Source organism: Bombina bombina, chromosome 12 (assembly GCF_027579735.1).
Source record: "Bombina bombina isolate aBomBom1 chromosome 12, aBomBom1.pri, whole genome shotgun sequence".
Taxonomy (NCBI): Eukaryota; Metazoa; Chordata; class Amphibia; order Anura; family Bombinatoridae; genus Bombina; species Bombina bombina.
In genome coordinates, this window is record NC_069510.1 from 74,541,790 (window position 1) to 74,569,469 (window position 27,680).

Below are 27,680 nucleotides of genomic sequence, written 5' to 3' on the forward strand. Positions count from 1 at the left end.
AAACATTTAGTAAACATTTTTGCAAACAGCAAAGTTTTAGTTTTTTTTAAATTTTTTGAAAGAATCCCTGCATTTTTATCTTGCACAGAATGCTATTGAGGACAGTGAATGCCTGACTATATCTTGTGCAACAGTAAACTTTATATCTGGCAGCTCAATGTGTGTAGGAGGGGACAAAAAGCTTTAAAAAATATACCCTGGGATGGTCTGGGCTCTCTGCTCCTCCCAGCTTAATGTGTGTATAAACAGACTGCTGGCAGAATGAGAGCACAAGAGACTTATCCTTGGTTGGAAATGTAGCAAGGACACAATTTAATTCTACAGTACTGGTGCGGGAGAGGATCTGAGTAGCCTGCTTATACTGGTGAGATGTTTGCTGGCTATAAATAACTTACATGCTAAGATATATGTGTGTGTTTGTTGAACTGTAAATTAGATATAAAGCTTTATCTTTCGAGAGAAGTTTAGAGTGAAATTAATATCAGCCTGAACATATCCTGTTTCTTTATAGAGGCACACAGGCATGATCTGTATAGGCAGTGCCAGCTTTTTCAGGGAAAAAGTTTCTGTCCATTATGGAGAACTAAATACAATGAACTACAGTAGATGGTGTTGATAGCCGTCTTTTACTTAAAGGTTTACAGCTAACAGCTTTGCAAAACATTGAGAGAAAGAGAGAGAGAGAGAGAGAGAGAGAGAGAGAGAGAGAGAGAAAGAAAATGCCACAGCTCATAGAATCTAATTCTGATTGTTCTGCATATAGCTCACACAAGTACCTTAACTGGTTTCTAAACAATGGTGTGTCGCTGTCTCCTAGATTTAATTTTGATCTGTCAATACCCGAATACATGTGTGCAGTGTGTTTGTGTAATGTATGTGAGTAGTGTGTGTGTGTAGTGTATGTGAGTATTGTGTGTAGTGTACTGTATGTGAGTAGTGTGTGTGTGTAGTGTACTGTATGTGAGTAGTGTGTGTGTGTGTAGTGTATGTGAGTAGTGTGTGTGTATTTAGTTTAGTGTATGTGAGTAGTGTGTGTTTGTGTAGAGTACTGTATGTGAGTAGTGTGTGTGTATTTAGTGTAGTGTATGTGAGTAGTGTGTGTGTGTGTAGTTTGTGTATGTGAGTAGTGTGTGTGTGTGTAGTGTATGTGAGTAGTGTGTGTGTACTGTGTGTAGTGTACGTGTAGTGTACTGTATGTGAGTAGTGTGTGTGTAGTGTATGTGTACTGTGTGTAGTGTACGTGTAGTGTATGTGAGTAATGTGTGTGTACTGTATGTGTGTAGTGTATGCATGTAGTGTATGTGTGTAATGAGTGTGTGTAGTGTACGTGTAGTGTACTGTATATGAGTAATGTGTGTGTACGGTATGTGTGTAGTGTATGAATGTAGTGTATGTGTTTAGTGTGTGGTGTATGCTTGTAGTGTATTTGTGTGTAGTTTTTGTGTATGCATGTGCATATATGGGTGTGGTGTATGCAGTGAAATGTGTGTGCATATATGTTTGTATGTGTGTAGTGTACTGTATATGAGTAGTGTGTGTGTACTGTATGTGTGTAGCGTATGTAGTGTATGTATGTAGTGTGTGTGTGTGTGTAATGTATGTGAGTAGTGTGTGTAGTGAGTGTGTAGTGTACTGTATGTGAGTGATGTGTGTGTACTGTATGTGTGTAGTGTATGCATATAGTGTATATGAAGTGTACAGTATGTGTGTAGTGTGTATGTGTACTGTATGTGTGTAGTGTATGTGTAGTGTATGTGTTTAATGTGTGTTTGTGGTGTATGCTTGTAGTGTATTTGTGTGTAGTTTTTGTGTATGTATGTGCAGTGAAATGTGTGTGCATATATGTGTGTAGTGTATGCAGTGAAATGTGTGTGCATATATATGTGTAGTGTGTGTATGTGTGTGTGTGTGTGTGTATAGTGTGTGTTTGTGTGTAGTAAGTATGTTGTGTGTGTGTAATGTATATGAGTAGTGTGTGTAGTTAATGTGTAGTGTATGTGCACTGTATGTGAGTAGTGTGTGTGTACTTTATGTGTGTAGTGTATGTGTTTAATGTGTGTGTGTGGTGTATGCTTGTAGTGTATTTGTGTGTAGTTTTTGTGTATGTATGTGCAGTGAAATGTGTGTGCATATATGTGTGTAGTGTATGCAGTGAAATGTGTGTGCATATATGTGTGTAGTGTGTGTATGTATAGTGTGTGTTTGTGTGTAGTAAGTATGTTGTGTGTGTGTAATGTATGTGAGTAGTGTGTGTAGTTAATGTGTAGTGTATGTGTAGTGTACTGTATGTGAGTAGTGTGTGTGTACTTTATGTGTGTAATGTATGCTTGTAGTGTATTTGTGTGTAGTATGTGTGTGTAGTTTTTGTGTATGTGTGTGCAGTGAAATGTGTGTATGTGTGTAGTGTGTATGTGTGAGAAAGAATAAAATAAGGTTTTATAAATTTGAGTGGACTAGTAAAAAAAATTTCGCTGACTTTGAAACTATAGTATAGGTACAAATCCAGAAAATCCGGAATTCCAAAATCCAAACTTGTTTTGAAATCCAAACTTTTTAATTCATATTTAAATTATTTTTTTTTTATCAAAACTTACTATTTTTCCTGCCTGTAAGTCACAATCCTCTCTGTCTGTGTCTTTGGTTTGTTTTTGTTGAGTTCTAAAATATAAATAATGATTTAATTAAAACTACAACTATTACCTTTCTGATTATAGTGCAGTACTATGTATACTAAACATGATATATAAAACTAGCTTTAGGTTACATGTATAAGCTGTATTATAACATGTTAATATTACCTAAATAACATAAGATATCGTTTACACTTGGGGGTAGATTTATCATAGTGCGACATGATACAATGTAGCATACGCTGTCGGCATTTATCATTGCACCAGCAGTTCTTCTATCTGCAGATTTGCAGCGAATCGGCGGCTAGCAAGGGGTGCCAATCAACCCGATCGTATTCGATTGGGTTGATTTCTGTTGGCGGCCTCAGAGCACGCAGACAAGTTATGGAGCAGCGGTAACAGCCTGAAGGCTCGGGCGGAAACAGAGGCATTAAGCTCCATACGGAGCTGGATAAATCGGCCCCTTGGTCCCATCCCCCTCTCCAAACTGTCCCATTTTACAGATACAAATATTCCAAAATCCAAACTATTTCAAAATTCAAACCTTTTCCGCTCCCAAGCAGTTTGAATAAATGGTTTTGTACCTGTAATATTTCTCTAAACCTTATATGTAAGTAAGTATGTAACTTTTTCTCTACGGACTAGTAACTTTTCTAAATTGACTTGTCAACTATAGTGATAATCTTCCATATATCTATCTATATAAACACACTTATTGCGAGTGCAGTTTTATATTATGTACAGTACTTGTGTTTTTTCATATACAAATATTTTACCAGATTTTTCAAGGGATTGTGCATCTGGTGAGATTATTTGTCTAATAAAATAATACACAATTACTGCAGATTCAATCAAATGTCTAACAATACAATATAAAGGATATTTTGAAACTCATTATACAATATATTATTTAAACAATATTTCTCAATCTGGACCTAGAGTTTCTCAACAGTATTAAAAGCTTCCAAATTTTGCAGATGATCATGCCGTGACCTCTGACTGCACTGAAATAGCAAACAACTGGAATCAAGGCCTTGTCTGATAAGAGCGCACAGTTTCACTCCGCTTGGGACTTTGACACAACAGCAAGTGGTCTACAATGGAGAAGGAGGACCAAAATGGGGCCAGTGTTCAGCTTGAGGACCCAGTCACTAGTCCGGATACACCAGAGCCCTCTGGGTGTAAGAAGGGATGCCGTTTCCTGCCTGCTGATGCTTGGGAAGAAGCCCGACAGCTGCTGGCACTTGCTGGACCAACGGTAACAAAAGAGTGATAAGATGCCAGTGTCATAGCTATAGAAGAAGTATAGAGAATATAGTATGTGACTATTGCCCTGCTTGTCTCTTTACTTCTTGCTCTGATTTTCCCTCTTCCATCACCTTCCTTTCTCTTCTGTGTCCTGGTTTCAAGCTTGGTTTTGTCCTTGCTGTCCTAGGTGTTACTTCCCTCTTTGACCTGGTTGTCGCTCTGGTTCTTATCCTGCTAACTCTTTCTTTGCCCTGACTGTCTCTAAGTCCCTTGTACTGTCTCTCTTTCTCCTTACTTGCCATGGCTTACTCTCCCCTTCTTGCTCTCTCTATCTCCTCATCTTGCCCTGATTGACTCCACCCTTGCCTTTGCTGTCTCTCCTTCTTTGTGCTCCCATCTTGCCCTGGCTAACTTTACCCTTCTTTCTCTTTCTGTCTTTCTTCTCATTGCACTGACTGAATCTCTACTCTTTGCGCTGACTGTTTCTCTTCTCTTTGCACCGGCTGTTTCTCTTCTCTTTGCGCCGACTGTCTCTCTTCTCTTTGCGCTGACTGTCTCTCTTCTCTTTGTGCTGGCTGTCTCTCTTGTCCTTGTGCTGGCTGTCTCTCTTCTCTTTGCGCTGGCTGTCTCTCTTCTCCTTGCACTGGCTGTCTCTCATCTCCTTGCGTTGACTCTCTCCTCCTTGCGCTGACTGTCTCTCTCCTCCTAGCACGGATTGTCTCACTTCCCCTTGTGTTGGTTGTCTCTCTCCTCCTTGTGCTGGTTGTCTCTCTCCTCCTAGCACTTTCTGTCTCTCTCCTCCTTGCGCTGTCTGTCTCTCTTCTCCGTGCACTTTCTGTCTCTCTCCTTCTTGCACTGCTTTTCTCTCTCTCTGTTGCACTTTCTGTCTCTCTCCTCCTGGCACTGGCTGTCTGTCTCCTCTTTGCACTGTCTGTCTCTCTCCTCCTTGCACTTTCTGTCTCTCTCCTCCTTGCCCTGACTGTCTCTCACCACTTTACACTGTCTGTTGGTTGTCTCTCTCCTCCTTGTGCTGGTTGTCTCTCTCCTCCTAGCACTTTCTGTCTCTCTCCTCCTTGCACTGTCTGTCTCTCTTCTCCGTGCACTTTCTGTCTCTCTCCTTCTTGCACTGCTTTTCTCTCTCTCTGTTGCACTTTCTGTCTCTCTCCTCCTGGCACTGGCTGTCTGTCTCCTCTTTGCACTGTCTGTCTCTCTCCTCCTTGCACTTTCTGTCTCTCTCCTCCTTACACTGTCTGTCTCTCTCCTCCTTACCCTGTCTGTCTCTCTCCTCCTTACACTGTCAGTCTCTCTCCTCCTTACACTGTCTGTCTCTCTCCTCCTTACCCTGGCTGTCTCTCTCCACCTTACCCTGTCTGTCTCTCTCCTCCTTACCCTGGCTGTCTCTCTCCTCCTTACACTGTCTGTCTCTCTCCTCCTTACCCTGTCTGTCTGTCTCTCTCCTCCTTACACTGTCAGTCTCTCTCCTCCTTACACTGTCTGTCTCTCTCCTCCTTACCCTGGCTGTCTCTCTCCTCCTTACACTGTCTGTCTCTCTCCTCCTTACTCTGGCTGTCTCTCTCCTCTTGCTATAGTTCCTCTACCTTACCCAGGCTGAAATTCCTTACTGTTTCTTTGCTTTGCAGTCTCCATGCCTCAACTGTCTCTGAGATCCTGTTTATATCCTGTTACTTGCTATCTCTCTTTTATAATTCAGACAGAACAAATCATTTTAAACAACTTTCCAATTTACTTCTATTAACTAATTTGCTTCATTCTCTTTGTATATTTTGTTGAAAAGAATATCTAGGTAGGCTCAGGAGCTGAGAGCTAGCTGCTGATTGGTGGGTGAATATGTGTACATCTTATTATTGGCTTACCAATGTGTTCAGCTAGCTTCCAGTAGTGCAATGCTGCTCCTGAAACAAAGGATACTAAGAGAATGAAGCAAAACTGATAATAATAGTAAATCGGAAAGTTGCTTAAAATGGTATGCTCTATGTGACTCATGAAATACACATTTTGGGTTTCAAGTCCCTTTAAGTTACCAAAAGATAAAATAAATGAATCATGCATATGATTAAGGGACGGTTTACTCAGGCAAGCAGCTGGTAAGAGTTCATTGTATTCAGAACACCATTTCAAATTGCATCGCGCTCTCTCTACCATGCTCACTGGGTGGTTGATTTATGCTGCTGCCTCTTGATCACATAGCTTCTTTTTTTTATAACCAGTGCCACAATATTGAAATGTTCAGTATAAGTGGGTGTTTGAACAGGCAAATGCTGCTATTTCAAATAGCAAAATAAAGGTAAGGGGTTATTTGTAAACCATTTAATTCACTCCGTCTCCAACAGATAAAATGGATCATTGGGAACAAATTAAAAGGAAATTACAGTACAAATTTAACTTAGAAAACTGCCATATTATACTTGCTTCATCTTTAGTCCCCATCTCTCTTCTTTTATCCTTCTCTCTCTCACTTTCCTTCTATTTCTCTCTCCTTCAATCCATCTCTTTTTCTCCAATCCATCTCTTTCTCGTATTATCTCTCTTTCTGTCCATCTCTCTTTCTATCCATCTCTTCCTCTCTCCTTCTATCCATCCCTCTCTCTCCTTCTATCCATCCCTCTCTCTCCTTCTATCCATCCCTCTCTCTCCTTCTATCCATCCGTCTCTCTCTTTCTATCCATCTCTTCCTCTCTCCTTCTATCCATCCCTCTCTCTCCTTCTATCCATCTCTCTCTCTCCTTCTATCTATCCCTCTCTCTCTTTCTATCCATCTCTTCCTCTCCCCTTCTATCCATCTCTTCCTCTATCTTTCTATCCATCTCTCTCTCTCCTATCCATCTCTTCCTCTCTCTTTCTATCCATCTCTCTCTCTCCTTCTATCCATCTCTCTCTCTCCTTCTATCCATCTCTTCCTCTCTCTTTTTATCCATCTCTCTCTCTCCTTCTATCCATCTCTCTCTCTCCTTCTATCCATCTCTCTCTCCTTCTATCCATCTCTTCCTGTCTCCTTCTATCCATCCCTCTCTCTCCTTCTATCCATCTCTTCCTCTCTCCTTCTATCCATCTCTTCCTCTCTCCTTCTATCCATCTCTTCCTCTCTCCTTCTATCTATCCCTATCTCTCTTTCTATCTATCCATCTCTTCCTCTCCCCTTCTATCCATCTCTTCCTCTCTCCTTCTATCCATCTCTCTCTCTCCTCCTATCCATCCCTCTCTCTCTTTCTATCTATCCATCTCTTCCTCTCTCTTTCTATCCATCCCTCTCTCTCTTTCTATCCATCTCTTCCTCTCTCTTTCTATCCATCTCTTCCTCTCTCCTTCTATCCATCTCTCTCTCTTTCTATCCATCTCTTCCTCTCTCCTTCTATCCATCTCTCTCTCCTCCTATCAATCCCTCTCTCTCTTTCTATCCATCTTTCTCTCTCCTCATATCCATCCTTCTCTCTCTTTCTATCCATCTCTTCCTCTCTCTCTTACTATCCATCTCTTCCTCTCTCCTTCTATCCATCTACCTCTCTTTATCCATCTCTTCCTCTCTCCTTCTATCCATCTCTTCCTCACTTCTTCTATCCATCTCTCCCTCTCTTCTCTCTCCTTCTATCCATCTCTCTCTCTTTATCCATGTCTTCCTCTCCCTTCTATCAATCTCGTCCTCTATCCTTCTATCCATCTCTCTCTCTTTATCCATCTCTTCCTCTCTCCTTCTATCCATCTCTTCCTCTTTCCTTCTATCCATCGGTTCCTCTCTCCATCTCTCTCTTCTTTTATCCATCTTTCTCTCTCTTTCTATCAATATCTTCATCTCTCCTTCTATCCATCTATCCTTCTCTCTCTCTCCTATCCATCTCTCTCTATTTATCCATCTCTTCCTCTCTCCTTCTATCAATCTCTCTCTTCTTCTATCCAGCTCTCTATCTCTTTCTATCCATCTTTTCCTCTTTATCCATATCTTCCTCTCTCCTTCTATCCATCTCTCTCTTTCTATCCATCCCTCTCTCTCTTTCTATCCATCTCTTTCTCTCCTCTTCTATCCCTCTCTTCCTCTCCCCTTCTATCCATCTCTCTCTCTTTATCCATCCCTCTGTCTCTTTCTATCCATCTCTCCCTCTCTCTTTCTATCTATCTCTCTCTTTCTATCCATCCCTCTCTTTCGCTCTTTCTATCCATCTCTTCCTCTCTCTCCTTCTATCCATCTCTCTCTCTCCTCCTATCCATCCCTCTCTCTCTTTCTATCCATCTCGTCCTCTTTCCTTCTATCTATCTCTCTCTCCTCCTATTCATCCCTCTCTCTCTTTCTATCCATCTCTTCCTCTCTCTTTTTCTATCCATCTCTTCCTCTCTCCTTTTATCCATCTCTTCCTCTCTCCTTCTATCCATCTCTTCCTCTCTCCGTCTATCCATCTCTCTCTCTCTCTCTCTCTCTCTCTCTCTCGTTATCCATCTCTTCCTCTCTCCTTCTATCTATCTATTCCTCTCTCTTTCTATCCATCTCTTCCTCTCTCTTTCTATCTATCTCTTCCTCTCTCCTTCTATACATCTCTTCCTCTCTTCTTCTATCAACCTCACTCTCATTCTATCCATCCCTCTCTCTCTTTCTATCCATCTCTTCCTCTGTCCTTCTATCCATCTATCTCTCTCCTATCCATCTCTCTCTCTCTCTTTCTATCCATCTCTTCCTCTCTCTATCTTTCTCTCTCTTTCTATCTATCTCTTCCTCTCTTCTTCTAGCCATCTCTTCCTCTCTTCTTCTATCCATCTCTCCCTCTCCTTCTATCCATCTCTCTCTCTTTATCCATCTTTTCCTCTCCCCTTCTATCAATCTCTTCCTCTCCCCTTCTATCAATCTCTTCCTCTCCCCTTCTATCCATCTCTTCCTCTCTCCTATCTATTTCTTCCTCTCTCCTTCTATCCACCTCTCTCTCTTTATCCATCTCTTCCTCTCTCCGTCTATCCATCTCTTCCTCTCTACTTCTATCCATCTCTTCCTCTCTCCATCTCTCTCTCATTCTATCCATATCTTCCTCTTTCCTTCTTTCTATCCATCTCTCCCTCTCTCTCTTCTTCTACCCATCTCTCTCTCTTTCCTTCTATCTCTCCTTCTATCCATCTCTCTCTATTTATCCATCTCCTCCTCTCTCCTTCTATCCATCTCTCTCTTCTTCTATCCAGCTCTCTCTCCCTTTCTATCCATCTCTTCCTCTTTATCCATCTCTTCCTATCTCCTTAAATTAATATCTCTTTCTATCCATCTATCTCTTCTTCTATCCACCGCTCTCTCTTTCTACCCATCTTTTCCTCTCTCCTTCTCTCTCTTCTTCTATCCGTCTCTCTTTCTATCCATCTCTTCCTCTCTCCTATCAATCTCTTCCTCTCTCCTTCTCTCTCTCTTCTTCTATCCATTTCTCTCTCATTCTATCCATCTCTCTCTCCTTCTATCTATCTCTCTCTTCTTCTACCACTCCCTATCTATTTCTGTCCATCTCTTCCTCTCTCCTTCTCTCTCTTCTTTAAGCCATCTCTCTCTTTCTATCCATCTCTTCCTCTCTTCTTCTATCCACCTTTCCCTCTCCTTCTCTCTCTCCTTCTATCCATCTCTCTCTTTATCCATCTCTTCCTCTCCCCTTCTATCCATCTCTTCCTCTCTCCTTCTATCCCCCTCTTTCTTTCTCCTTCTATCCATCTCTCTCTCTTTATCCATCTCTTCCTCTTTCCTTCTATCCAGCTCTCTCTCTTTTTCTATCCATCCCTCCCTCTCTTTCTATCTATCCATCTCTTCCTCTACCCTTCAATCCATCTCTTCCTCTCCCCTTCAATCCATCTTTTCCTCTCTCCTTCTATAAATCTCACTCTCTCATTCTATCCATCCCTCTCTCTCTTTCTATCCATCTCTTCCTCTCTTCTTCTATCCATCTCTCCCTCTCCTTCTATCCATCTCTCTCTCTTTATCCATCTTTTCCTCTCCCCTTCTATCAATCTCTTCCTCTCCCCTTCTATCAATCTCTTCCTCTCCCCTTCTATCCATCTCTTCCTCTCTCCTTCTATCTATTTCTTCCTCTCTCCTTCTATCCACCTCTCTCTCTTTATCCATCTCTTCCTCTCTCCGTCTATCCATCTCTTCCTCTCTACTTCTATCCATCTCTTCCTCTCTCCATCTCTCTCTCATTCTATCCATATCTTCCTCTTTCCTTCTTTCTATCCATCTCTCCCTCTCTCTCTTCTTCTACCCATCTCTCTCTCTTTCCTTCTATCTCTCCTTCTATCCATCTCTCTCTATTTATCCATCTCCTCCTCTCTCCTTCTATCCATCTCTCTCTTCTTCTATCCAGCTCTCTCTCCCTTTCTATCCATCTCTTCCTCTTTATCCATCTCTTCCTATCTCCTTAAATTAATATCTCTTTCTATCCATCTATCTCTTCTTCTATCCACCGCTCTCTCTTTCTACCCATCTTTTCCTCTCTCCTTCTCTCTCTTCTTCTATCCGTCTCTCTTTCTATCCATCTCTTCCTCTCTCCTATCAATCTCTTCCTCTCTCCTTCTCTCTCTCTTCTTCTATCCATTTCTCTCTCATTCTATCCATCTCTCTCTCCTTCTATCTATCTCTCTCTTCTTCTACCACTCCCTATCTATTTCTGTCCATCTCTTCCTCTCTCCTTCTCTCTCTTCTTTAAGCCATCTCTCTCTTTCTATCCATCTCTTCCTCTCTTCTTCTATCCACCTTTCCCTCTCCTTCTCTCTCTCCTTCTATCCATCTCTCTCTTTATCCATCTCTTCCTCTCCCCTTCTATCCATCTCTTCCTCTCTCCTTCTATCCCCCTCTTTCTTTCTCCTTCTATCCATCTCTCTCTCTTTATCCATCTCTTCCTCTTTCCTTCTATCCAGCTCTCTCTCTTTTTCTATCCATCCCTCCCTCTCTTTCTATCTATCCATCTCTTCCTCTACCCTTCAATCCATCTCTTCCTCTCCCCTTCAATCCATCTTTTCCTCTCTCCTTCTATAAATCTCACTCTCTCATTCTATCCATCCCTCTCTCTCTTTCTATCCATCTCTTCCTCTCTCCTTCTATCCATCTCTCTCTCTCTTTCTATCCATCTCTTCATCTCTCCTTCTATCCATCTCTTCCTCTCTCTATCTTTCTCTCTCTTTCTATCTATCTCTTCCTCTCTTCTTCTATCCATCTCTCTCTCTTTATCCATCTCTTCCTCTCCCCTTCTATCCATCTCTTCCTCTCTCCTTTTATCCATTTCTTCCTCTCTCCTTCTATCCACCTCTCTCTCTTTATCCATCTCTTCCTCTCCCCTTCTATCCATCTCTTCCTCTCTCCTTCTATCCATCTCTCTCTCTCCTCCTATCCATCCCTCTCTCTCTTTCTATCCATCTCTTCCTCTCTCTTTCTATCCATCCCTCTCTCTCTTTCTATCCATCTCTTCCTCTCTCTTTCTATCCATCTCTTCCTTTCTCCTTCTATCCATCTCTCTCTCTTTCTATCCATCTCTTCATCTCTCCTTCTATCCATCTCTCTCTCCTCCTATCAATCCCTCTCTCTCTTTCTATCCATCTTTCTCTCTCCTCATATCCATCCTTCTCTCTCTTTCTATCCATCTCTTCCTCTCTCTCTTACTATCCATCTCTTCCTCTCTCCTTCTATCCATCTACCTCTCTTTATCCATCTCTTCCTCTCTCCTTCTATCCATCTCTTCCTCACTTCTTCTAACCATCTCTCCCTCTCCTTCGATCCATCTCTCTCTCTTTAACCATCTTTTCCTCTCCCTTCTATCAATCTCGTCCTCTATCCTTCTATCCATCTCTCTCTCTTTATCCATCTCTTCCTCTCTCCTTCTATCCATCTCTTCCTCTTTCCTTCTATCCATCGGTTCCTCTCTCCATCTCTCTCTCTTCTTTTATCCATCTTTCTCTTGTTAAGTGTGTTCAGTCCACGGGTCATCCATTACTTACGGGATATATTCTCCTTCCCAACAGGAAGTTGCAAGAGGATCACCCAAGCAGAGCTGCTATATAGCTCCTCCCCTCACATGTCATATCCAGTCATTCTCTTGCAACCCTCAACAAAGAAGGAGGTCGCGGGAGGAGTTGGAGTTTTTACTTAATTATTCTTCAATCAAAAGTTTGTTATTTTAAATGGCACTGGAGTGTGCCGTTTTTCTATCTCAGGCAGTATTTGGAAGAAGAAACTGCCTGCGTTTTCTATGATCTTAGCAGGCGTAACTAAGATCCACTGGCTGTTCTTGACATTCTGAGGAGTGGGGTAACTTCAGAACATGGGAATAGCATGCGGGGTCCCCCGCAAATGAGGTATGTGCAGTACAATATTTTCTGGGAATGGAATTGACTAAGAAAATACTGCTGTTACCCGTATGATGTAAGTACAGCCTTAAATGCAGTAGTAGTGACTGGTATCAGGCTGATAAATGTATGCACAGTAGAGTTATTTTCTAGGGACTAGAATTTGACTGAGAAAATACTGTTAATACTGAAATAATGCTTAAGCCTTATCTGCAGTGGTAGCGACTGGTTGCAGGCTTAGTGATAACTTTGCATGACATTTAAAGAAGTTTATTTTCAAAACGTTTACTGGCATGTTATTCGTTTTGTGAGGTACTTTGGTGATAAATCCTTTTGGGCATGAATTTTTTCTCTTTTTTTCCACATGGCTAACGTATATTTCTGCATAGAAACCGTTATATCAGGTCTCCCACTGTTGTAAATGAGCGGGAGGGGCCTCTTTTTAGCACCTTGTTGCGCAGTTAAAATTCTAGCACAGTCTTCCTGCTCTTCCTCCTTGATCCAGGACGTCTCTACAGAGCTCAGGGGTCTTCAAAATTCGTTTTTGAGGGAGGTAATCAGTCACAGCAGACCTGTGACAGTGTGTTAGACTGTGATAAAAACGTTTAATATTAATTGGATATCCGTTTTTTTGGGTACTGAGGGGTTAATCATCCTGTTGCTAATGGGTGCAATCCTCTGCTAATTAATACATTTAAAGGATTGTTGACTATAACTGAATTAGTTATTTGTTACTCAACTGTGTTTTTTAAAAGCGCTGCAGCGTTTTTTACATTGCTTGCAAACTTATTGAAAGTATTTTCCAAGCTTGCTAGCTTCATTGCTAGTCTGTTTAAACATGTCTGATACAGAGGAATCTGCTTGTTCATTATGTTTAAAAGCCGTTGTGGAGCCCAATAGAAATATGTGTACCAATTGTATTGATGTTACTTTGAAAAATCAATCTGTACCGATTAAAAAATTATCACCAGACAACGAGGGGGCAGTTATGCCGTCTAACTCTCCTCACGTGTCAGTACCTTCGTCTCCCGCTCGGTAGGTGCGTGAGATTGAGGCGCCAAGTACATCAAGGCCCTTACAAATCACTTTACATGATATGGCTAATGTTATGAAAGAAGTATTATACAATATGCCCGAGTTAAGAGGCAAGCGCAACAGTTCTGGGTTAAGGACAGAGCGCGCCGATGACACGAGAGCCATGTCTGATACTGCGTCACAATTTGCAGAACATGAGGACGGAGAGCTTCATTCTGTGGGTGACGGTTCTGATTCGGGGAGACCGGATTCAGAAATGTCAAATTTTAAATTTAAGCTTGAGAACCTCCGCGTGTTGCTAGGGGAGGTGTTAGCGGCTCTGAATGATTGTGACACGGTGGCAATCTGGTTTGAGTCTCTGGAAGAGGCGATTCGCAGAGCACCATTGGATGAGTCTCTGAGCAAGATTGGAACCCTTAAGCTGGCTAATGCGTTTGTTTCGGATGCCGTAGTGCATTTACCAAACTTACAGCTAAAAATTCCGGATTCGCCATACAGGCGCGCAGAGCGCTTTGGCTTAAATCCTGGTCAGCAGATGTAACTTCTAAGTCTAAATTGCTAAACATTCCTTTCAATGGGCAGACCTTATTCGGGCCCGGCTTGAAGGAAATTATTGCTGACATTACTGGAGGTAAGGGCCACACCCTTCCTCAGGACAGGGCCAAATCGAAGGCCAAACAGTCTAATTTTCGTGCCTTTCGTAATTTCAAGGCAGGAGCAGCATCAACTTCCTCCGCTCCAAAACAGGAAGGAACTACTGCTCGTTACAGATAGGGTTGGAAAGGCAACCAATCATGGAACAAGGGCAAGCAGGCCAGAAAGCCTACTTCCGCCCCTAAGACAGCATGAAGTCAGGGCCCCCTTTCCGGAGACGGATCTAGTGGGGGGCAGACTCTCTCTCTTCGCCCAGGCTTGGGCAAGAGATGTACAGGATCCCTGGGCGTTGGAGATTATATCTCAGGGATACCTTCTGGATTTCAAAACTTCTCCTCCACAAGGGAGTTTTCATCTGTCAAGGTTATCAACAAACCTAGTAAAGAAAGAGGCATTTCTACAATGTGTACAAGACCTCTTAGTGATGGGAGTGATCCACCCAGTTCCGCGGATGGAACAGGGGCAAGGGTTTTATTCAAATCTGTTTGTGGTTCCCAAGAAAGAGGGAACCTTCAAACCAATCTTAGATTTAAAAATCTTAAACAAATTCCTAAGGGTTCCATCGTTCAAGATGGAAACCATTCGGACCATCCTACCCATGATCCAAGAGGGTCAATATATGACCACTGTGGATTTAAAGGATGCCTACCTTCACATACCGATTCACAAAGATCATTATCGGTACCTAAGGTTTGCCATTCTAGACAGGCATTACCAGTTTGTAGCGCTTCCCTTTGGGTTAGCTACGGCCCTGAGAATTTTTACAAAGGTTCTGGGCTCTCTTCTGGCGGTACTAAGACCACGAGGCATAGCGGTGGCTCCGTACCTAGACGACATTCTAATACAAGCGTCAAGTTTTCAAAATGCAAAGTCTCATACAGAGATAGTTCTAGCATTTCTGAGGTCGCATGGGTGGAAAGTAAACGTGGAAAAGAGTTCTCTGTTACCACTCACAAGGGTCCCTTTTCTAGGGACTCTTATAGATTCTGTAGAGATGAAGATTTACCTGACGGAGTCCAGGTTATCAAAGCTTCTCAATGCTTGCCGTGTCCTTCACTCCATTCCAAGCCCATCAGTAGCTCAGTGCATGGAAGTAATCGGCTTAATGGTCGCGGCAATGGACATAGTGCCATTTGCGCGCCTACATCTCAGACCGCTGCAACTATGCATGCTAAGTCAATGGAACGGGGATTACTCAGATCTGTCCCCTTTGCTAAATCTGGACCAGGAGACCAGAGATTCTCTTCTCTGGTGGTTGTCACGGGTTCATCTGTCCAAAGGAATGACTTTTCGCAGACCAGATTGGACGATTGTAACAACAGATGCCAGCCTACTAGGCTGGGGAGCAGTCTGGAACTCCCTGAACGCTCAGGGATCGTGGACTCAGGAGGAGACACTCCTCCCAATAAACATTCTAGAATTAAGAGCAATATTCAATGCTCTTCTAGCTTAGCCTCAGTTGGCAACACTGAGGTTCATCAGATTTCAGTCGGACAACATCACGACTGTGGCTTACATCAATCATCAAGGGGGAACCAGGAGTTCCCTAGCGATGTTGGAAGTCTCGAAGATAATTCGCTGGGCAGAGTCTCACTCTTGCCACCTGTTAGCGATCTACATCCCAGGCGTGGAGAACTGGGAGGCGGATTTTTTAAGTCGCCAGACTTTTCATCCGGGGGAGTGGGAACTTCACCCAGAGGTATTTGCCCAACTGATTCATCGTTGGGGCAAACCGGATCTGGATCTCATGGCATCTCGCCAGAACGTCAAGCTTCCTTGTTACGGATCCAGGTCCAGGGACCCGGGAGCGGTGCTGGTAGATGCACTAGCAGCCCCTTGGGTTTTCAACATAGCTTATGTGTTTCCACCTTTTCCGTTGCTACCTCAAATGATTGCCAGGATCAAACAGGAGAGAGCATCGGTGATTCTGATAGCACCTGCGTGGCCACGCAGGACCTGGTATGCAGACCTAGTGGACATGTCGTCCTGTCCACCATGGTCTCTACCCCTGAGGCAGGACCTTCTAATTCAGGGTCCTTTCAACCATCCAAACCTAATTTCTCTGAGGCTGACTGCTTGGAAATTGAACGCTTGATTCTGTCAAAGCGTGGGTTTTTGGATTCGGTTATTGATACATTAATACAGGCTCGGAAACCTGTTACCAGAAAAATTTACCACAAGATATGGCGTAAATATTTATATTGGTGTGAATCCAAGAGTTACTCATGGAGTAAGGTTAGGATTCCTAGGATATTGTCTTTTCTACAAGAGGGTTTAGAAAAGGGCTTATCCGCTAGTTCACTAAAGGGACAGATTTCTGCTCTGTCTATTCTTTTACACAAGCGTCTGGCAGAGAATCCAGACGTCCAGGCTTTTTGTCAGGCTTTGGCTAGGATTAAGCCTGTGTTTAAAGCTGTTGCTCCTCCGTGGAGTTTAAACTTGGTTCTTAAAGTTCTTCAGGGTGTTCCGTTTGAACCCCTTCATTCCATTGATATTAAGCTTTTATCTTGGAAAGTTCTGTTTTTGATGGCTATTTCCTCGGCTCGAAGAGTCTCTGAGTTATCTGCCTTACATTGTGATTCTCCTTATCTGATCTTTCATTCAGACAAGGTAGTCCTGCGTACTAAACCTGGGTTTTTACCTAAGGTTGTTTCTAACAAGAATATCAATCAAGAGATTGTTGTTCCATCCTTATGTCCTAATCCTTCTTCAAAGAAGGAACGTCTTTTGCATAATCTAGACGTGGTCCGTGCTCTGAAGTTCTACTTACAGGCAACTAAAGATTTTCGACAAACTTCTTCTCTGTTTGTCGTTTACTCTGGACAGAGGAGAGGTCAAAAGGCTTCGGCTACCTCTCTCTCTTTTTGGCTTCGTAGCATAATACGCTTAGCCTATGAGACTGCTGGACAGCAGCCTCCTGAAAGAATTACAGCTCATTCCACTAGAGCTGTGGCTTCCACCTGGGCCTTTAAGAATGAGGCCTCTGTTGAACAGATTTGCAAGGCTGCAACTTGGTCTTCACTTCATACTTTTTCCAAATTTTACAAATTTGACACTTTTGCTTCTTCGGAGGCTGTTGTTGGGAGAAAGGTTCTACAGGCAGTGGTTCCTTCTGTTTAATGTCCCTGCCTTGTCCCTCCCATCATCCGTGTACTTTAGCTTTGGTATTGGTATCCCATAAGTAATGGATGACCCGTGGACTGAACACACTTAACAAGAGAAAACATAATTTATGCTTACCTGATAAATTTATTTCTCTTGTAGTGTGTTCAGTCCACGGCCCGCCCTGTCTTTTTTTGAGGCAGGTTCTAAATTTTAAATTATAACTCCAGTCACCACTGCACCCTATAGTTTCTCCTTTCTCGTCTTGTTTCGGTCGAATGACTGGATATGACATGTGAGGGGAGGAGCTATATAGCAGCTCTGCTTGGGTGATCCTCTTGCAACTTCCTGTTGGGAAGGAGAATATATCCCATAAGTAATGGATGACCCGTGGACTGAACACACTACAAGAGAAATAAATTTATCAGGTACGCATAAATTATGTTTTCTCTCTCTTTCTTTCCATATCTTCATCTCTCCTTCTATCCATCTATCCTTCTCTCTCTCTGCTTCTATCCATCTCTCTCTATTTATCCATCTCTTCCTCTCTCCTTCTATCAATCTCTCTCTGCTTCTATCCAGCTCTCTGTCTCTATCCATCTCTTCCTCTATATCCATATCTTCCTCTCTCCTTCTATCCATCTCTCTCTTTCTATCCATCCCTCTCTCTCTTTCTATCCATCTCTTCCTCTCCTCTTCTATCCATCTCTTCCTCTCCCCTTCTATCCATCTCTCTCTCTTTATCCATCCCTCTGTCTCTTTCTATCCATCTCTCCCTCTCTCTTTCTATCTATCTATCTCTCTCTTTCTATCCATCCCTATCTTTCGCTCTTTCTATCCATCTTTTCCTCTCTCTCCTTCTATCCATCTCTCTCTCTCCTCCTATCCATCCCTCTCTCTCTTTCTATCCATCTCGTCCTCTTTCCTTCTATCTATCTCTCTCTCCTCCTATTCATCCCTCTCTCTCTTTCTATCCATCTCTTCCTCTCTTTTTCTATCCATCTCTTCCTCTCTCCTTTTATCCATCACTTCCTCTCTCCTTCTATACATCTTTTCCTCTCTTCTTCTATCCATCTCTCCCTCTCCTTCTATCCATCTCTCTCTCTTTATCCATCTCTTCCTCTCCCCTTCTATCCATCTCTTCCTCTCTCCTTCTATCCATTTCTTCCTCTCTCCTTCTATCCACCTCTCTCTCTTTATCCATCTCTTCCTCTCTCCGTCTATCCATCTCTTCCTCTCTACTTCAATCCATCTCTTCCTCTCTCCATCTCTCTCTCTTCTTTTATCTCTCTCTCATTCTATCCATATCTTCCTCTTTCCTTCTTTCTATTCATCTCTTCCTCTCTCCTTCTATCCATCTCTCCCTCTCTCTCTTCTTCTACCCATCTCTCTCTCTTCTATCCATCTCTCCCTCTTTCCTTCTATCTCTCCTATCCATCTCTCTCTATTTATCCATCTATTCCTCTCTCCTTCTATCCATCTCTCTCTTCTTCTATCCAGCTCTCTCTCCCTTTCTATCAATCTCTTCCTCTTTATCCATCTCTTCCTATCTTCTTAAATTAATATCTCTCTTTCTATCCATCTATCTCTTCTTCTATCCACCGCTCTCTCTTTCTACCCATCTTTTCCTCTCTCCTTCTCTCTCTTCTTCTATCCGTCTCTCTTTCTATCCATCTCTTCCTCTCTCCTATCAATCTCTTCCTCTCTCCTTCTCTCTCTCTTCTTCTATCCATTCTCTCTCATTCTATCCATCTCTCTCTCCTTCTATCTATCTCTCTCTTCTTCTATCACTCCCTATCTATTTCTGTCCATCTCTTCCTCTCTCCTTCTCTCTCTTCTTTAAGCCATCTCTGTCTTTCTATCCATCTCTTCCTCTCTCCTTCTATCCATCTCTTCCTCTCTTCTTCTATCCACCTTTCCCTCTCCTTCTCTCTCTCCTTCTATCCATCTCTCTCTTTATCCATCTCTTCCTCTCCCCTTCTATCCATATCTTCCTCTCTCCTTCTATCCCCCTCTTTCTTTCTCCTTCTATCCATCTCTCTCTCTTTATCCATCTCTTCCTCTTTCCTTCTATCCAGCTCTCTCTCTTTTTCTATCCATCCCTCCCTCTCTTTCTATCCATCTCTTCCTCTACCCTTCAATCCATCTCTTCCTCTCCCCTTCAATCCATCTTTTCCTCTCTCCTTCTATAAATCTCACTCTCTCATTCTATCCATCCCTCTCTCTCTTTCTATCCATCTCTTCCTCTCTCCTTCTATCCATCTCTCTCTCTCTTTCTCTCCATCTCTTCATCTCTCCTTCTATCCATCTCTTCCTCTCTCTATCTTTCTCTCTCTTTCTATCTATCTCTTCCTCTCTTCTTCTATCCATCTCTCCCTCTCCTTCTATCCATCTCTCTCTCTTTATCCATCTCTTCCTCTCCCCTTCTATCCATCTCTTCCTCTCTCCTTTTATCCATTTCTTCCTTTCTCCTTCTATCCACCTCTCTCTCTTTATCCATATCTTCCTCTCCCCTTCTATCCATCTCTTCCTCTCTCCTTCTATCCATCTCTCTCTCTCCATCTATCCATCTCTTCCTCTCTCTTTCTATCCATCCCTCTCTCTCTTTCTATCCATCTCTTCCTCTCTCTTTCTATCCATCTCTTCCTCTCTCCTTCTATCCATCCCTCTCTCTCTTTCTATCCATCTCTTCATCTCTCCTTCTATCCATCTCTTCCTCTCTCTATCTTTCTCTCTCTTTCTATCTATCTCTTCCTCTCTTCTTCTAGCCATCTCTTCTTCTATCCATCTCTCCCTCTCCTTCTATCCATCTCTCTCTCTCTTTATCCATCTCTTCCTCTCCCCTTCTATCCATCTCTTCCTCTCTCCTTTTATCCATTTCTTCCTCTCTCCTTCTATCCACCTCTCTCTCTTTATCCATCTCTTCCTCTCTCCATCTCTCTCTCTTCTTTTATCTCTCTCTCATTCTATCCATATCTTCCTCTTTCCTTAAATTAATATCTCTCTCTTTCTATCCATCTATCTCTTCTTCTATCCACCGCTCTCTCTTTCTACCCATCTTTTCCTCTCTCCTTCTCTCTCTTCTTCTATCCGTCTCTCTTTCTATCCATCTCTTCCTCTCTCCTATCAATCTCTTCCTCTCTCCTTCTCTCTCTCTTCTTCTATCGATTTCTCTCTCATTCTATCCATCTCTCTCTCCTTCTATCTATCTCTCTCTTCTTCTATCCATCCCTATCTATTTCTGTCCATCTCTTCCTCTCCCCTTCTCTCTCTTCTTTAAGCTATCTCTCTCTTTCTATCCATCTCTTCCTCTCTCTCTCTTTTTCTATATATCACTCTCTCTCTCTCCTTCTATTCATCAATCTATCTCCTCTCTCACCTATCCTACCCTCTCTTTTCTATCCTTCTCTTTTTTATACTTCTCTCTATCTTCTTTTATCCTCCTCTCTCTTTCTCCAATTCTTTTCTCTCTCTTTTATCTTTCTCTCTCCTATCATTCTAACTTTCTCTCCTTATCTCTTTCTTTCTCCCTCTCTCTATCTCTCTCTTCATTCCCATCTCCTAATCTCTGCTTACTCACATCCTCTTCTCTCTTTCCCTGAATGTCCATCCTCCCTTTCCCCCCCCCCCCCACACTGATAAATGGCAGCCATTAAAAGGCACATTAAACACTTTTTTGATTGTAATATAAAATGTTTAATTATCTGTAGTAAAAGAAAAGGTTTTCTATAACTTTATTTTGTCGCCATTTCCTGTATTAATAGGAAGTGAAAACTCTATTTTCTTTACAGCCTTTATTTGATAATTCTAGTAACTGATATATACCTGTCCCTATAAGGCTTTAGCAGAGGAGATAAGATAAAGTAAATCCTTATGGTTAGATTTATGTTTAACCTCTTAGCTACCAAAAAAGGCAGTGTGGTTTAGCTCTCTCTGAATACCACAGGGTATAAGTGGCCGAGACCATTACTGGGTCACAACACCATGGTTACTTGGATGTGACTTGTGTGCGTGTTATAGGAAAGTGTGTGTTGTATGAGATTGTGTATTGTGTGTGTATGTGTTGCATGAGAGTGTGTTTGATGTTTGTGTTGTATGAGTGTGTGTTGTATGAGAGTTTGTGTGTATGGTGTGTGTGTTGTGTGTTTATTTTGTATGAGTCTGTGTGTGTTGTATGAGAGTGTGTGTGTTGTGTGTGTTGTATAAGTGTGTGTGTATTGTATAAAAGTGTGTATTGTGTGTGTGTGTTGTATGAGAGTGTGTGTGTGTGTTGTATGAGAGTTTGTTTGATGTTTGTGTTGTATGAGTGTGTGTTGTATGAGAGTATGTGTGTATGGTGTGTGTGTTGTGTGTTTATTTTGTATGAGTCTGTGTGTGTTGTATGAGAGTGTGTGTGTTGTATAAGTGTGTGTGTATTGTATAAAAGTGTGTATTGTGTGTGTGTTGTATGAGAGTGTGTGTGTGTGTTGTATGAGAGTGTGTGTGACGTGTGTGTTGTATAAGTGTGTGTGTATGGTGTGTGTGTTGTATGTGTATTTTGTATGAGTCTGTGTGTGTTGTATGAGAGTGTGTGTGACGTGTGTGTTGTATGAGAGTGTGTATGGTGTGTGTATTTTGTATGAGTGTGTGTGTTTAATGAGAGTGTGTGTGTTGAATTAGAGTGTGTGTGGTGTGTGTGTGTGTTGTATAAGAGTGTGTATGGTATGTGTGTTGTATAAGAGTGTGTATGGTGTGTGTGTATTGTATGAGAGTGTGTATGGTGTGAGTTGTATGAGAGTGTGTGTGCGGTGTGTATGTGTTGTATGAGAGTGTGCTTTTTGTGTGTGTATGTTGTATGAGCGTGTGTCTGTGTTATTACCTTTTACAACACTTACAAGTTTGACTAAAATCCATAGTAAAGTACACACACATTTTAGTCACTTTGCCAAACATTGCAGCTATCTTGTATAGTACTTCAGAAATGTTCAAACCAAGCATAAAAATAGGGTTGCAATGGTATGTGGTATCATGGCACTGGGTCTTGGGAAAAAAGTTTGAAGAACCCTGCCCTAAGCAATATTCTAACTTGCCTGAAAAGATACTTATGACCCAACTGGTGAAATAAAGGTCGTTTTAATAATAATTTCGGTCCTTTTTAGGATTACTCATATGATTGAATGATGGGATTTTGGCAAGAACCCATCTCAGAATGCCTCTAGGTTATGTGGTGGTGCTGGGTCTTTTGGGCTTGTTTTTATGCCAGGATTTTGATAAGGTCAACACTGGTTCACAGTAGTTTGGGTGATGTTTGAGTAGCAGAATATTATAGTTACATTCTATTGTTCAGTGTTACAGCTATATCTTGGATTTGTCTTAGAAAGCTCACTCTTTGTATATATCTCTCTCTATGCTTTTCTTTCAGTATTAGCTTTATTATCAGGGCAAGTTACATACATGAAGTAACAAATACAGGAAAGGATTTTTGGTGTTCAGACAAAAGGAAAACCATCCTGATGTGGCTGAACAATTTAACTAGAAGGGAAGTAATTGCGTGCGTGTCCGGCCCTGGAGCTTTAGAGTTCTTTAAAGGGATAGTTTGACGGTATGACGAGCCCTTTAATTTTTTTTTAGAAACACAGACTATATCTGTAGGTGTATATATATATATATATATATATATATATATACTGTATATACTGTATATATTTATATGCATATTAACTAATATAGAATGTAGACCTATTTTTTATATAAAATATGATTGTCTGTGTATATATGTAACAAAGGTCTACATTCAAAGGAAGGATATGATTATTGACACAGGTGGTAAGACAAAGGGGAAGTTATAAAACTAACAACAAAGAGACATGGGGGCAATTTATCAAAGTCTGGCGGACATGATACGCTGTAGCGTATTATGCCCACCAGACATCGCTGAATGTCAATAGCATACGCTGTCGGCATTTAATTGCACAAGCAGGGGGTGTCAATTAACCCAATCGTACACGATCGGGTGGATTGATGTCTGCAGCCTCAAAGGCAGCGGACCAGTTTAGGAGCAGCATTCCTAAGAACGTTGTTTCTTAACTGCCGTTTCTGGCGAGCCTGAAGGCTATCGCGGAAACAGGGGCATCAGGGGCGATTCAGCCCTTGATAAATCGGCCCCAAGGTCATTACATATGCAAAGTACTTCACTCTTCCCAAGAAAGTCAGCTTATCCTAATTAATGAAATATCTCATGATATAAGCAGGACAGCTTAGAGGGATAGAGGACAGTTGGGATAAAGGTTGGTAGATACACACACACACTGACACTCTACACACATGCATTCACATACACAAACACACACATGCACCACACAGTCATTCTATATAGTCTAGATAGGAAGAAATGTTTTTTTTTGGTAAGTGCACAAACACACAGACCCACCCTGATACATAGGACACATTCGGCTAGATTTAGAGTTTTGTCGGTAACGACCCGTGTAGCTAACGCTGGTTTTTTTTCCCCCGCACCTTTTAAATACCGCTGGTATTTAGAGTTCACAGAAGGGCTGCGTTAGGCTCCAAAAAGGGAGCATATAGCATATTTACCGCCACTGCAACTCTCAATACCAGCGGTGCTTACGGACGCGGCCAGCTTCAAAAACGTGCTCGTGCACGATTCCCCCATAGAAAACAATGGGGCCGTTTGAGCTGAAAAAAAACCTAACACCTGCAAAAAAGCAGCGTTCAGCTCTTAACGCAGCACCATTGTTTCCTATGGGGAAACACATCCTAAGTCTGCACCTAACACCCTAACATGTACCCTGAGTCTAAACACCCCTAACCTTACACTTATTAACCCCTAATCTGCCGACCCCGCTATCGCTGACACCTGCATTATACTATTAACCCCTAATCTGCCGCTCCGTACACCGCCGCAAACTACGTTATCTCTATGAACCCCTAATCTGCTGCCCCTAACACCGCCGACCCCTATATTATATTTATTAACCCCTAATCTGCCGCCTCCAATGTCGCCTCCACCTACCTACACTTATTAACCCCTAATCTGCCGACCGGACCTCACCGCTACTATAATAAAGTTATTAACCCCTAATCTGCCTCACTCCCGCCTCAATAACCCTATAATAAATAGTATTAACCCCTAATCTGCCCTCCCTAACATCGCCGACACCTAACTTCAAGTATTAACCCCTAATATGCCGACCAGACCTCACTGCTACTCTAATAAATTTATTAACCCCTAAAGCTAAGTCTAACCCTAACACTAACACCCCCCTAAATTAAATATAATTTAAATCTAACGAAATAAATTAACTCTTATTAAATAAATTATTCCTATTTAAAGCTAAATACTTACCTGTAAAATAAACCCTAAAATAGCTACAATATACAGGGAGTGCAGAATTATTAGGCAAGTTGTATTTTTGAGGATTAATTTTATTATTGAACAACAACCATGTTCTCAATGAACCCAAAAAACTCATTAATATCAAAGCTGAATATTTTTGGAAGTAGTTTTTAGTTTGTTTTTAGTTTTAGCTATTTTAGGGGGATATCTGTGTGTGCAGGTGACTATTACTGTGCATAATTATTAGGCAACTTAACAAAAAACAAATATATACCCATTTCAATTATTTATTTTTACCAGTGAAACCAATATAACATCTCAACATTCACAAATATACATTTCTGACATTCAAAAACAAAACAAAAACAAATCAGTGACCAATATAGCCACCTTTCTTTGCAAGGACACTCAAAAGCCTGCCATCCATGGATTCTGTCAGTGTTTTGATCTGTTCACCATCAACATTGCGTGCAGCAGCAACCACAGTCTCCCAGACACTGTTCAGAGAGGTGTACTGTTTTCCCTCCTTGTAAATCTCACATTTGATGATGGACCACAGGTTCTCAATGGGGTTCAGATCAGGTGAACAAGGAGGCCATGTCATTAGATTTTCTTCTTTTATACCCTTTCTTGCCAGCCACACTGTGGAGTACTTGGACGCATGTGATGGAGCATTGTCCTGCATGAAAATCATGTTTTTCTTGAAGGATGCAGACTTCTTCCTGTACCACTGCTTGAAGAAGGTGTCTTCCAGAAACTGGCAGTAGGACTGGGAGTTGAGCTTGACTCCATCCTCAACCCGAAAAGGCCCCACAAGCTCATCTTTGATGATACCAGCCCAAACCAGTACTCCACCTCCACCTTGCTGGCGTCTGAATCGGACTGGAGCTCTCTGCCCTTTACCAATCCAGCCACGGGCCCATCCATCTGGCCCATCAAAACTCACTCTCATTTCATCAGTCCATAAAACCTTAGAAAAATCAGTCTTGAGATATTTCTTGGCCCAGTCTTGACATTTCAGCTTGTGTGTCTTGTTCAGTGGTGGTCGTCTTTCAGCCTTTCTTACCTTGGCCATGTCTCTGAGTATTGCACACCTTGTGCTTTTGGGCACTCCAGTGATGTTGCAGCTCTGAAATATGGCCAAACTGGTGGCAAGTGGCATCTTGGCAGCTGCACGCTTGACTTTTCTCAGTTCATGGGCAGTTATTTTGCGCCTTGGTTTTTCCACACGCTTCTTGCGACCCTGTTGACTATTTTGAATGAAACGCTTGATTGTTCGATGATCACGCTTCAGAAGCTTTGCAATTTTTAGAGTGCTGCATCCCTCTGCAAGATATCTCACTATTTTTGACTTTTCTGAGCCTGTCAAGTCCTTCTTTTGACCCATTTTGCCAAAGGAAAGGAAGTTGCCTAATAATTATGCACACCTGATATAGGGTGTTGATGTCATTAGACCACACCCCTTCTCATTACAGAGATGCACATCACCTAATATGCTTAATTGGTAGTAGGCTTTCGAGCCTATACAGCTTGGAGTAAGACAACATGCATAAAGAGAATGATGTGGTCAAAATACTCATTTGCCTAATAATTCTGCACTCCCTGTAAATAAGAATTATATTGTAGCTATCTTAGGATTTATTTTTATTTTACAGGCAACTTTTAATTTATTTTAACTAGGTACAATAGCTATTAAATAGTTATTAACTATTTAATAGCTACCTAGCTAAAATAAAGAGAAATTTACCTGTAAAATAAAAAGTAACCTAAGTTACAATTACTCCTAACACTACACTACACTTTAATAAATTATTTCTATTTAAAACTAAATACTTATCTGTAAAATAAACCCTAACGGCTAGATTTAGAGTTGGGCGGTAGCCGTCAAAACCAGCGTTAGAGGCTCCTAACGCTGGTTTTTACCGCCCTCTGGTATTTGGAGTCATTCAGGAAAGGGTCTAACGCTCACTTTGCAGCAGCGACTTTTCCATACCGCAGATCCCCCTACGCCATTTGCGTATCCTATCTTTTCAATGGGATCTTTCTAACGCCGGTATTTAGAGTCATGGCTGAAGTGAGCGTTAGAAATCTAACGACAAAACTCCAGCCACAGAAAAAAGTCAGTAGTTAAGAGCTTTCTGGGCTAACGCCGGTTTATAAAGCTCTTAACTACTGTGCTCTAAAGTACACTAACACCCATAAACTACCTATGTACCCCTAAACCGAGGTCCCCCCACATCGCCGCCACTCTATTAAAATTTTTTAACCCCTAATCTGCCGACCGCACACCGCTGCCACCTACGTTATCCCTATGAACCCCTAATCTGCTGCCCCTAACTCCGCCGACCCCTATATTATATTTATTAACCCCTAATATGCCACCCCCAACGTCGCCGCTACCTACCTACACTTATTAACCCCTAATCTGCCAATCGGACCATGCCGCTATTATAATAAAGTTATTAACCCCTAATCCGACTCACTCCCGCCTCAATAACCCTATAATAAATAGTATTAACCCCTAATCTGCCCTCCCTAACATCGCTGACACCTAACTTCAAGTATTAACCCCTAATCTGCCGATCGGAGCTCACCGCTACTCTAATAAAATTTTTAACCCCTAAAGCTAAGTCTAACCCTAACACTAACACCCCCCTAAGTTAAATCTAATTTTACTCTAATGAAATAAATTAACTCTTATTAAATAAATTATTCCTATTTAAATCTAAATACTTGCCTGTAAAATAAACCCTAATATAGCTACAATATAAATTATAATTATATGAGGATTAATATTTATTTTACAGGCAACTTTGTAATTATTTTAACCAGGTACAATAGCTATTAAATAGTTAATAACTATTTAATAGTTACCTAGTTAAAATAATTACAAAATTACCTGTAAAATAAATCCTAACCTAAGTTACAATTAAACCTAACACTACACTATAAATAAATAAATTAAATAAACTACCTACAATTATCTACAATTAAACCTAACACTACACTATCAATAAATAAATTAAATACGATACCTACAAATAAATACAATTAAATAAACTAACTAAAGTACAAAAAATAAAAAAGAACTAAGTTACAAAAAATAGAAAAATATTTACAAACATTAGAAAAATATTACAACAATTTTAAACTAATTACACCTACTCTAAGCCCCCTATTAAAATAACAAAGCCCCCCAAAATAAAAAAAATGCCCTACCCTATTCTAAAATTAAAATAGAAAAGCTCTTTTACCTTACCAGCCCTGAAAAGGGCCCTTTGCGGGGCATGCCCCAAAGAATTCAGCTCTTTTGCCTGTAGAAAAAAAAACATACAATACCACCCCCCCAACATTACAACCCACCACCC

General features: G+C 41.5%; 1 protein-coding gene across 2 annotated transcripts in view; it reads left to right on the top strand.

Moving 5' to 3' along the window:
- Nucleotides 1–239: 239 nt before the first annotated feature.
- LOC128642851 (multidrug and toxin extrusion protein 1) overlaps nt 240–27,680 on the top strand; it is a 466,573-nt gene continuing 439,132 nt past the window's right edge. For both annotated transcript variants that reach the window (XM_053695697.1, XM_053695698.1), the window contains exons 1-2: nt 240–364; nt 3,608–3,888. In XM_053695697.1, the coding sequence (XP_053551672.1) occupies nt 3,730–3,888 (159 nt within the window). In that variant the 5' untranslated portion in view covers nt 240–364; nt 3,608–3,729. The remainder of the gene's footprint in view (nt 365–3,607; nt 3,889–27,680) is intronic.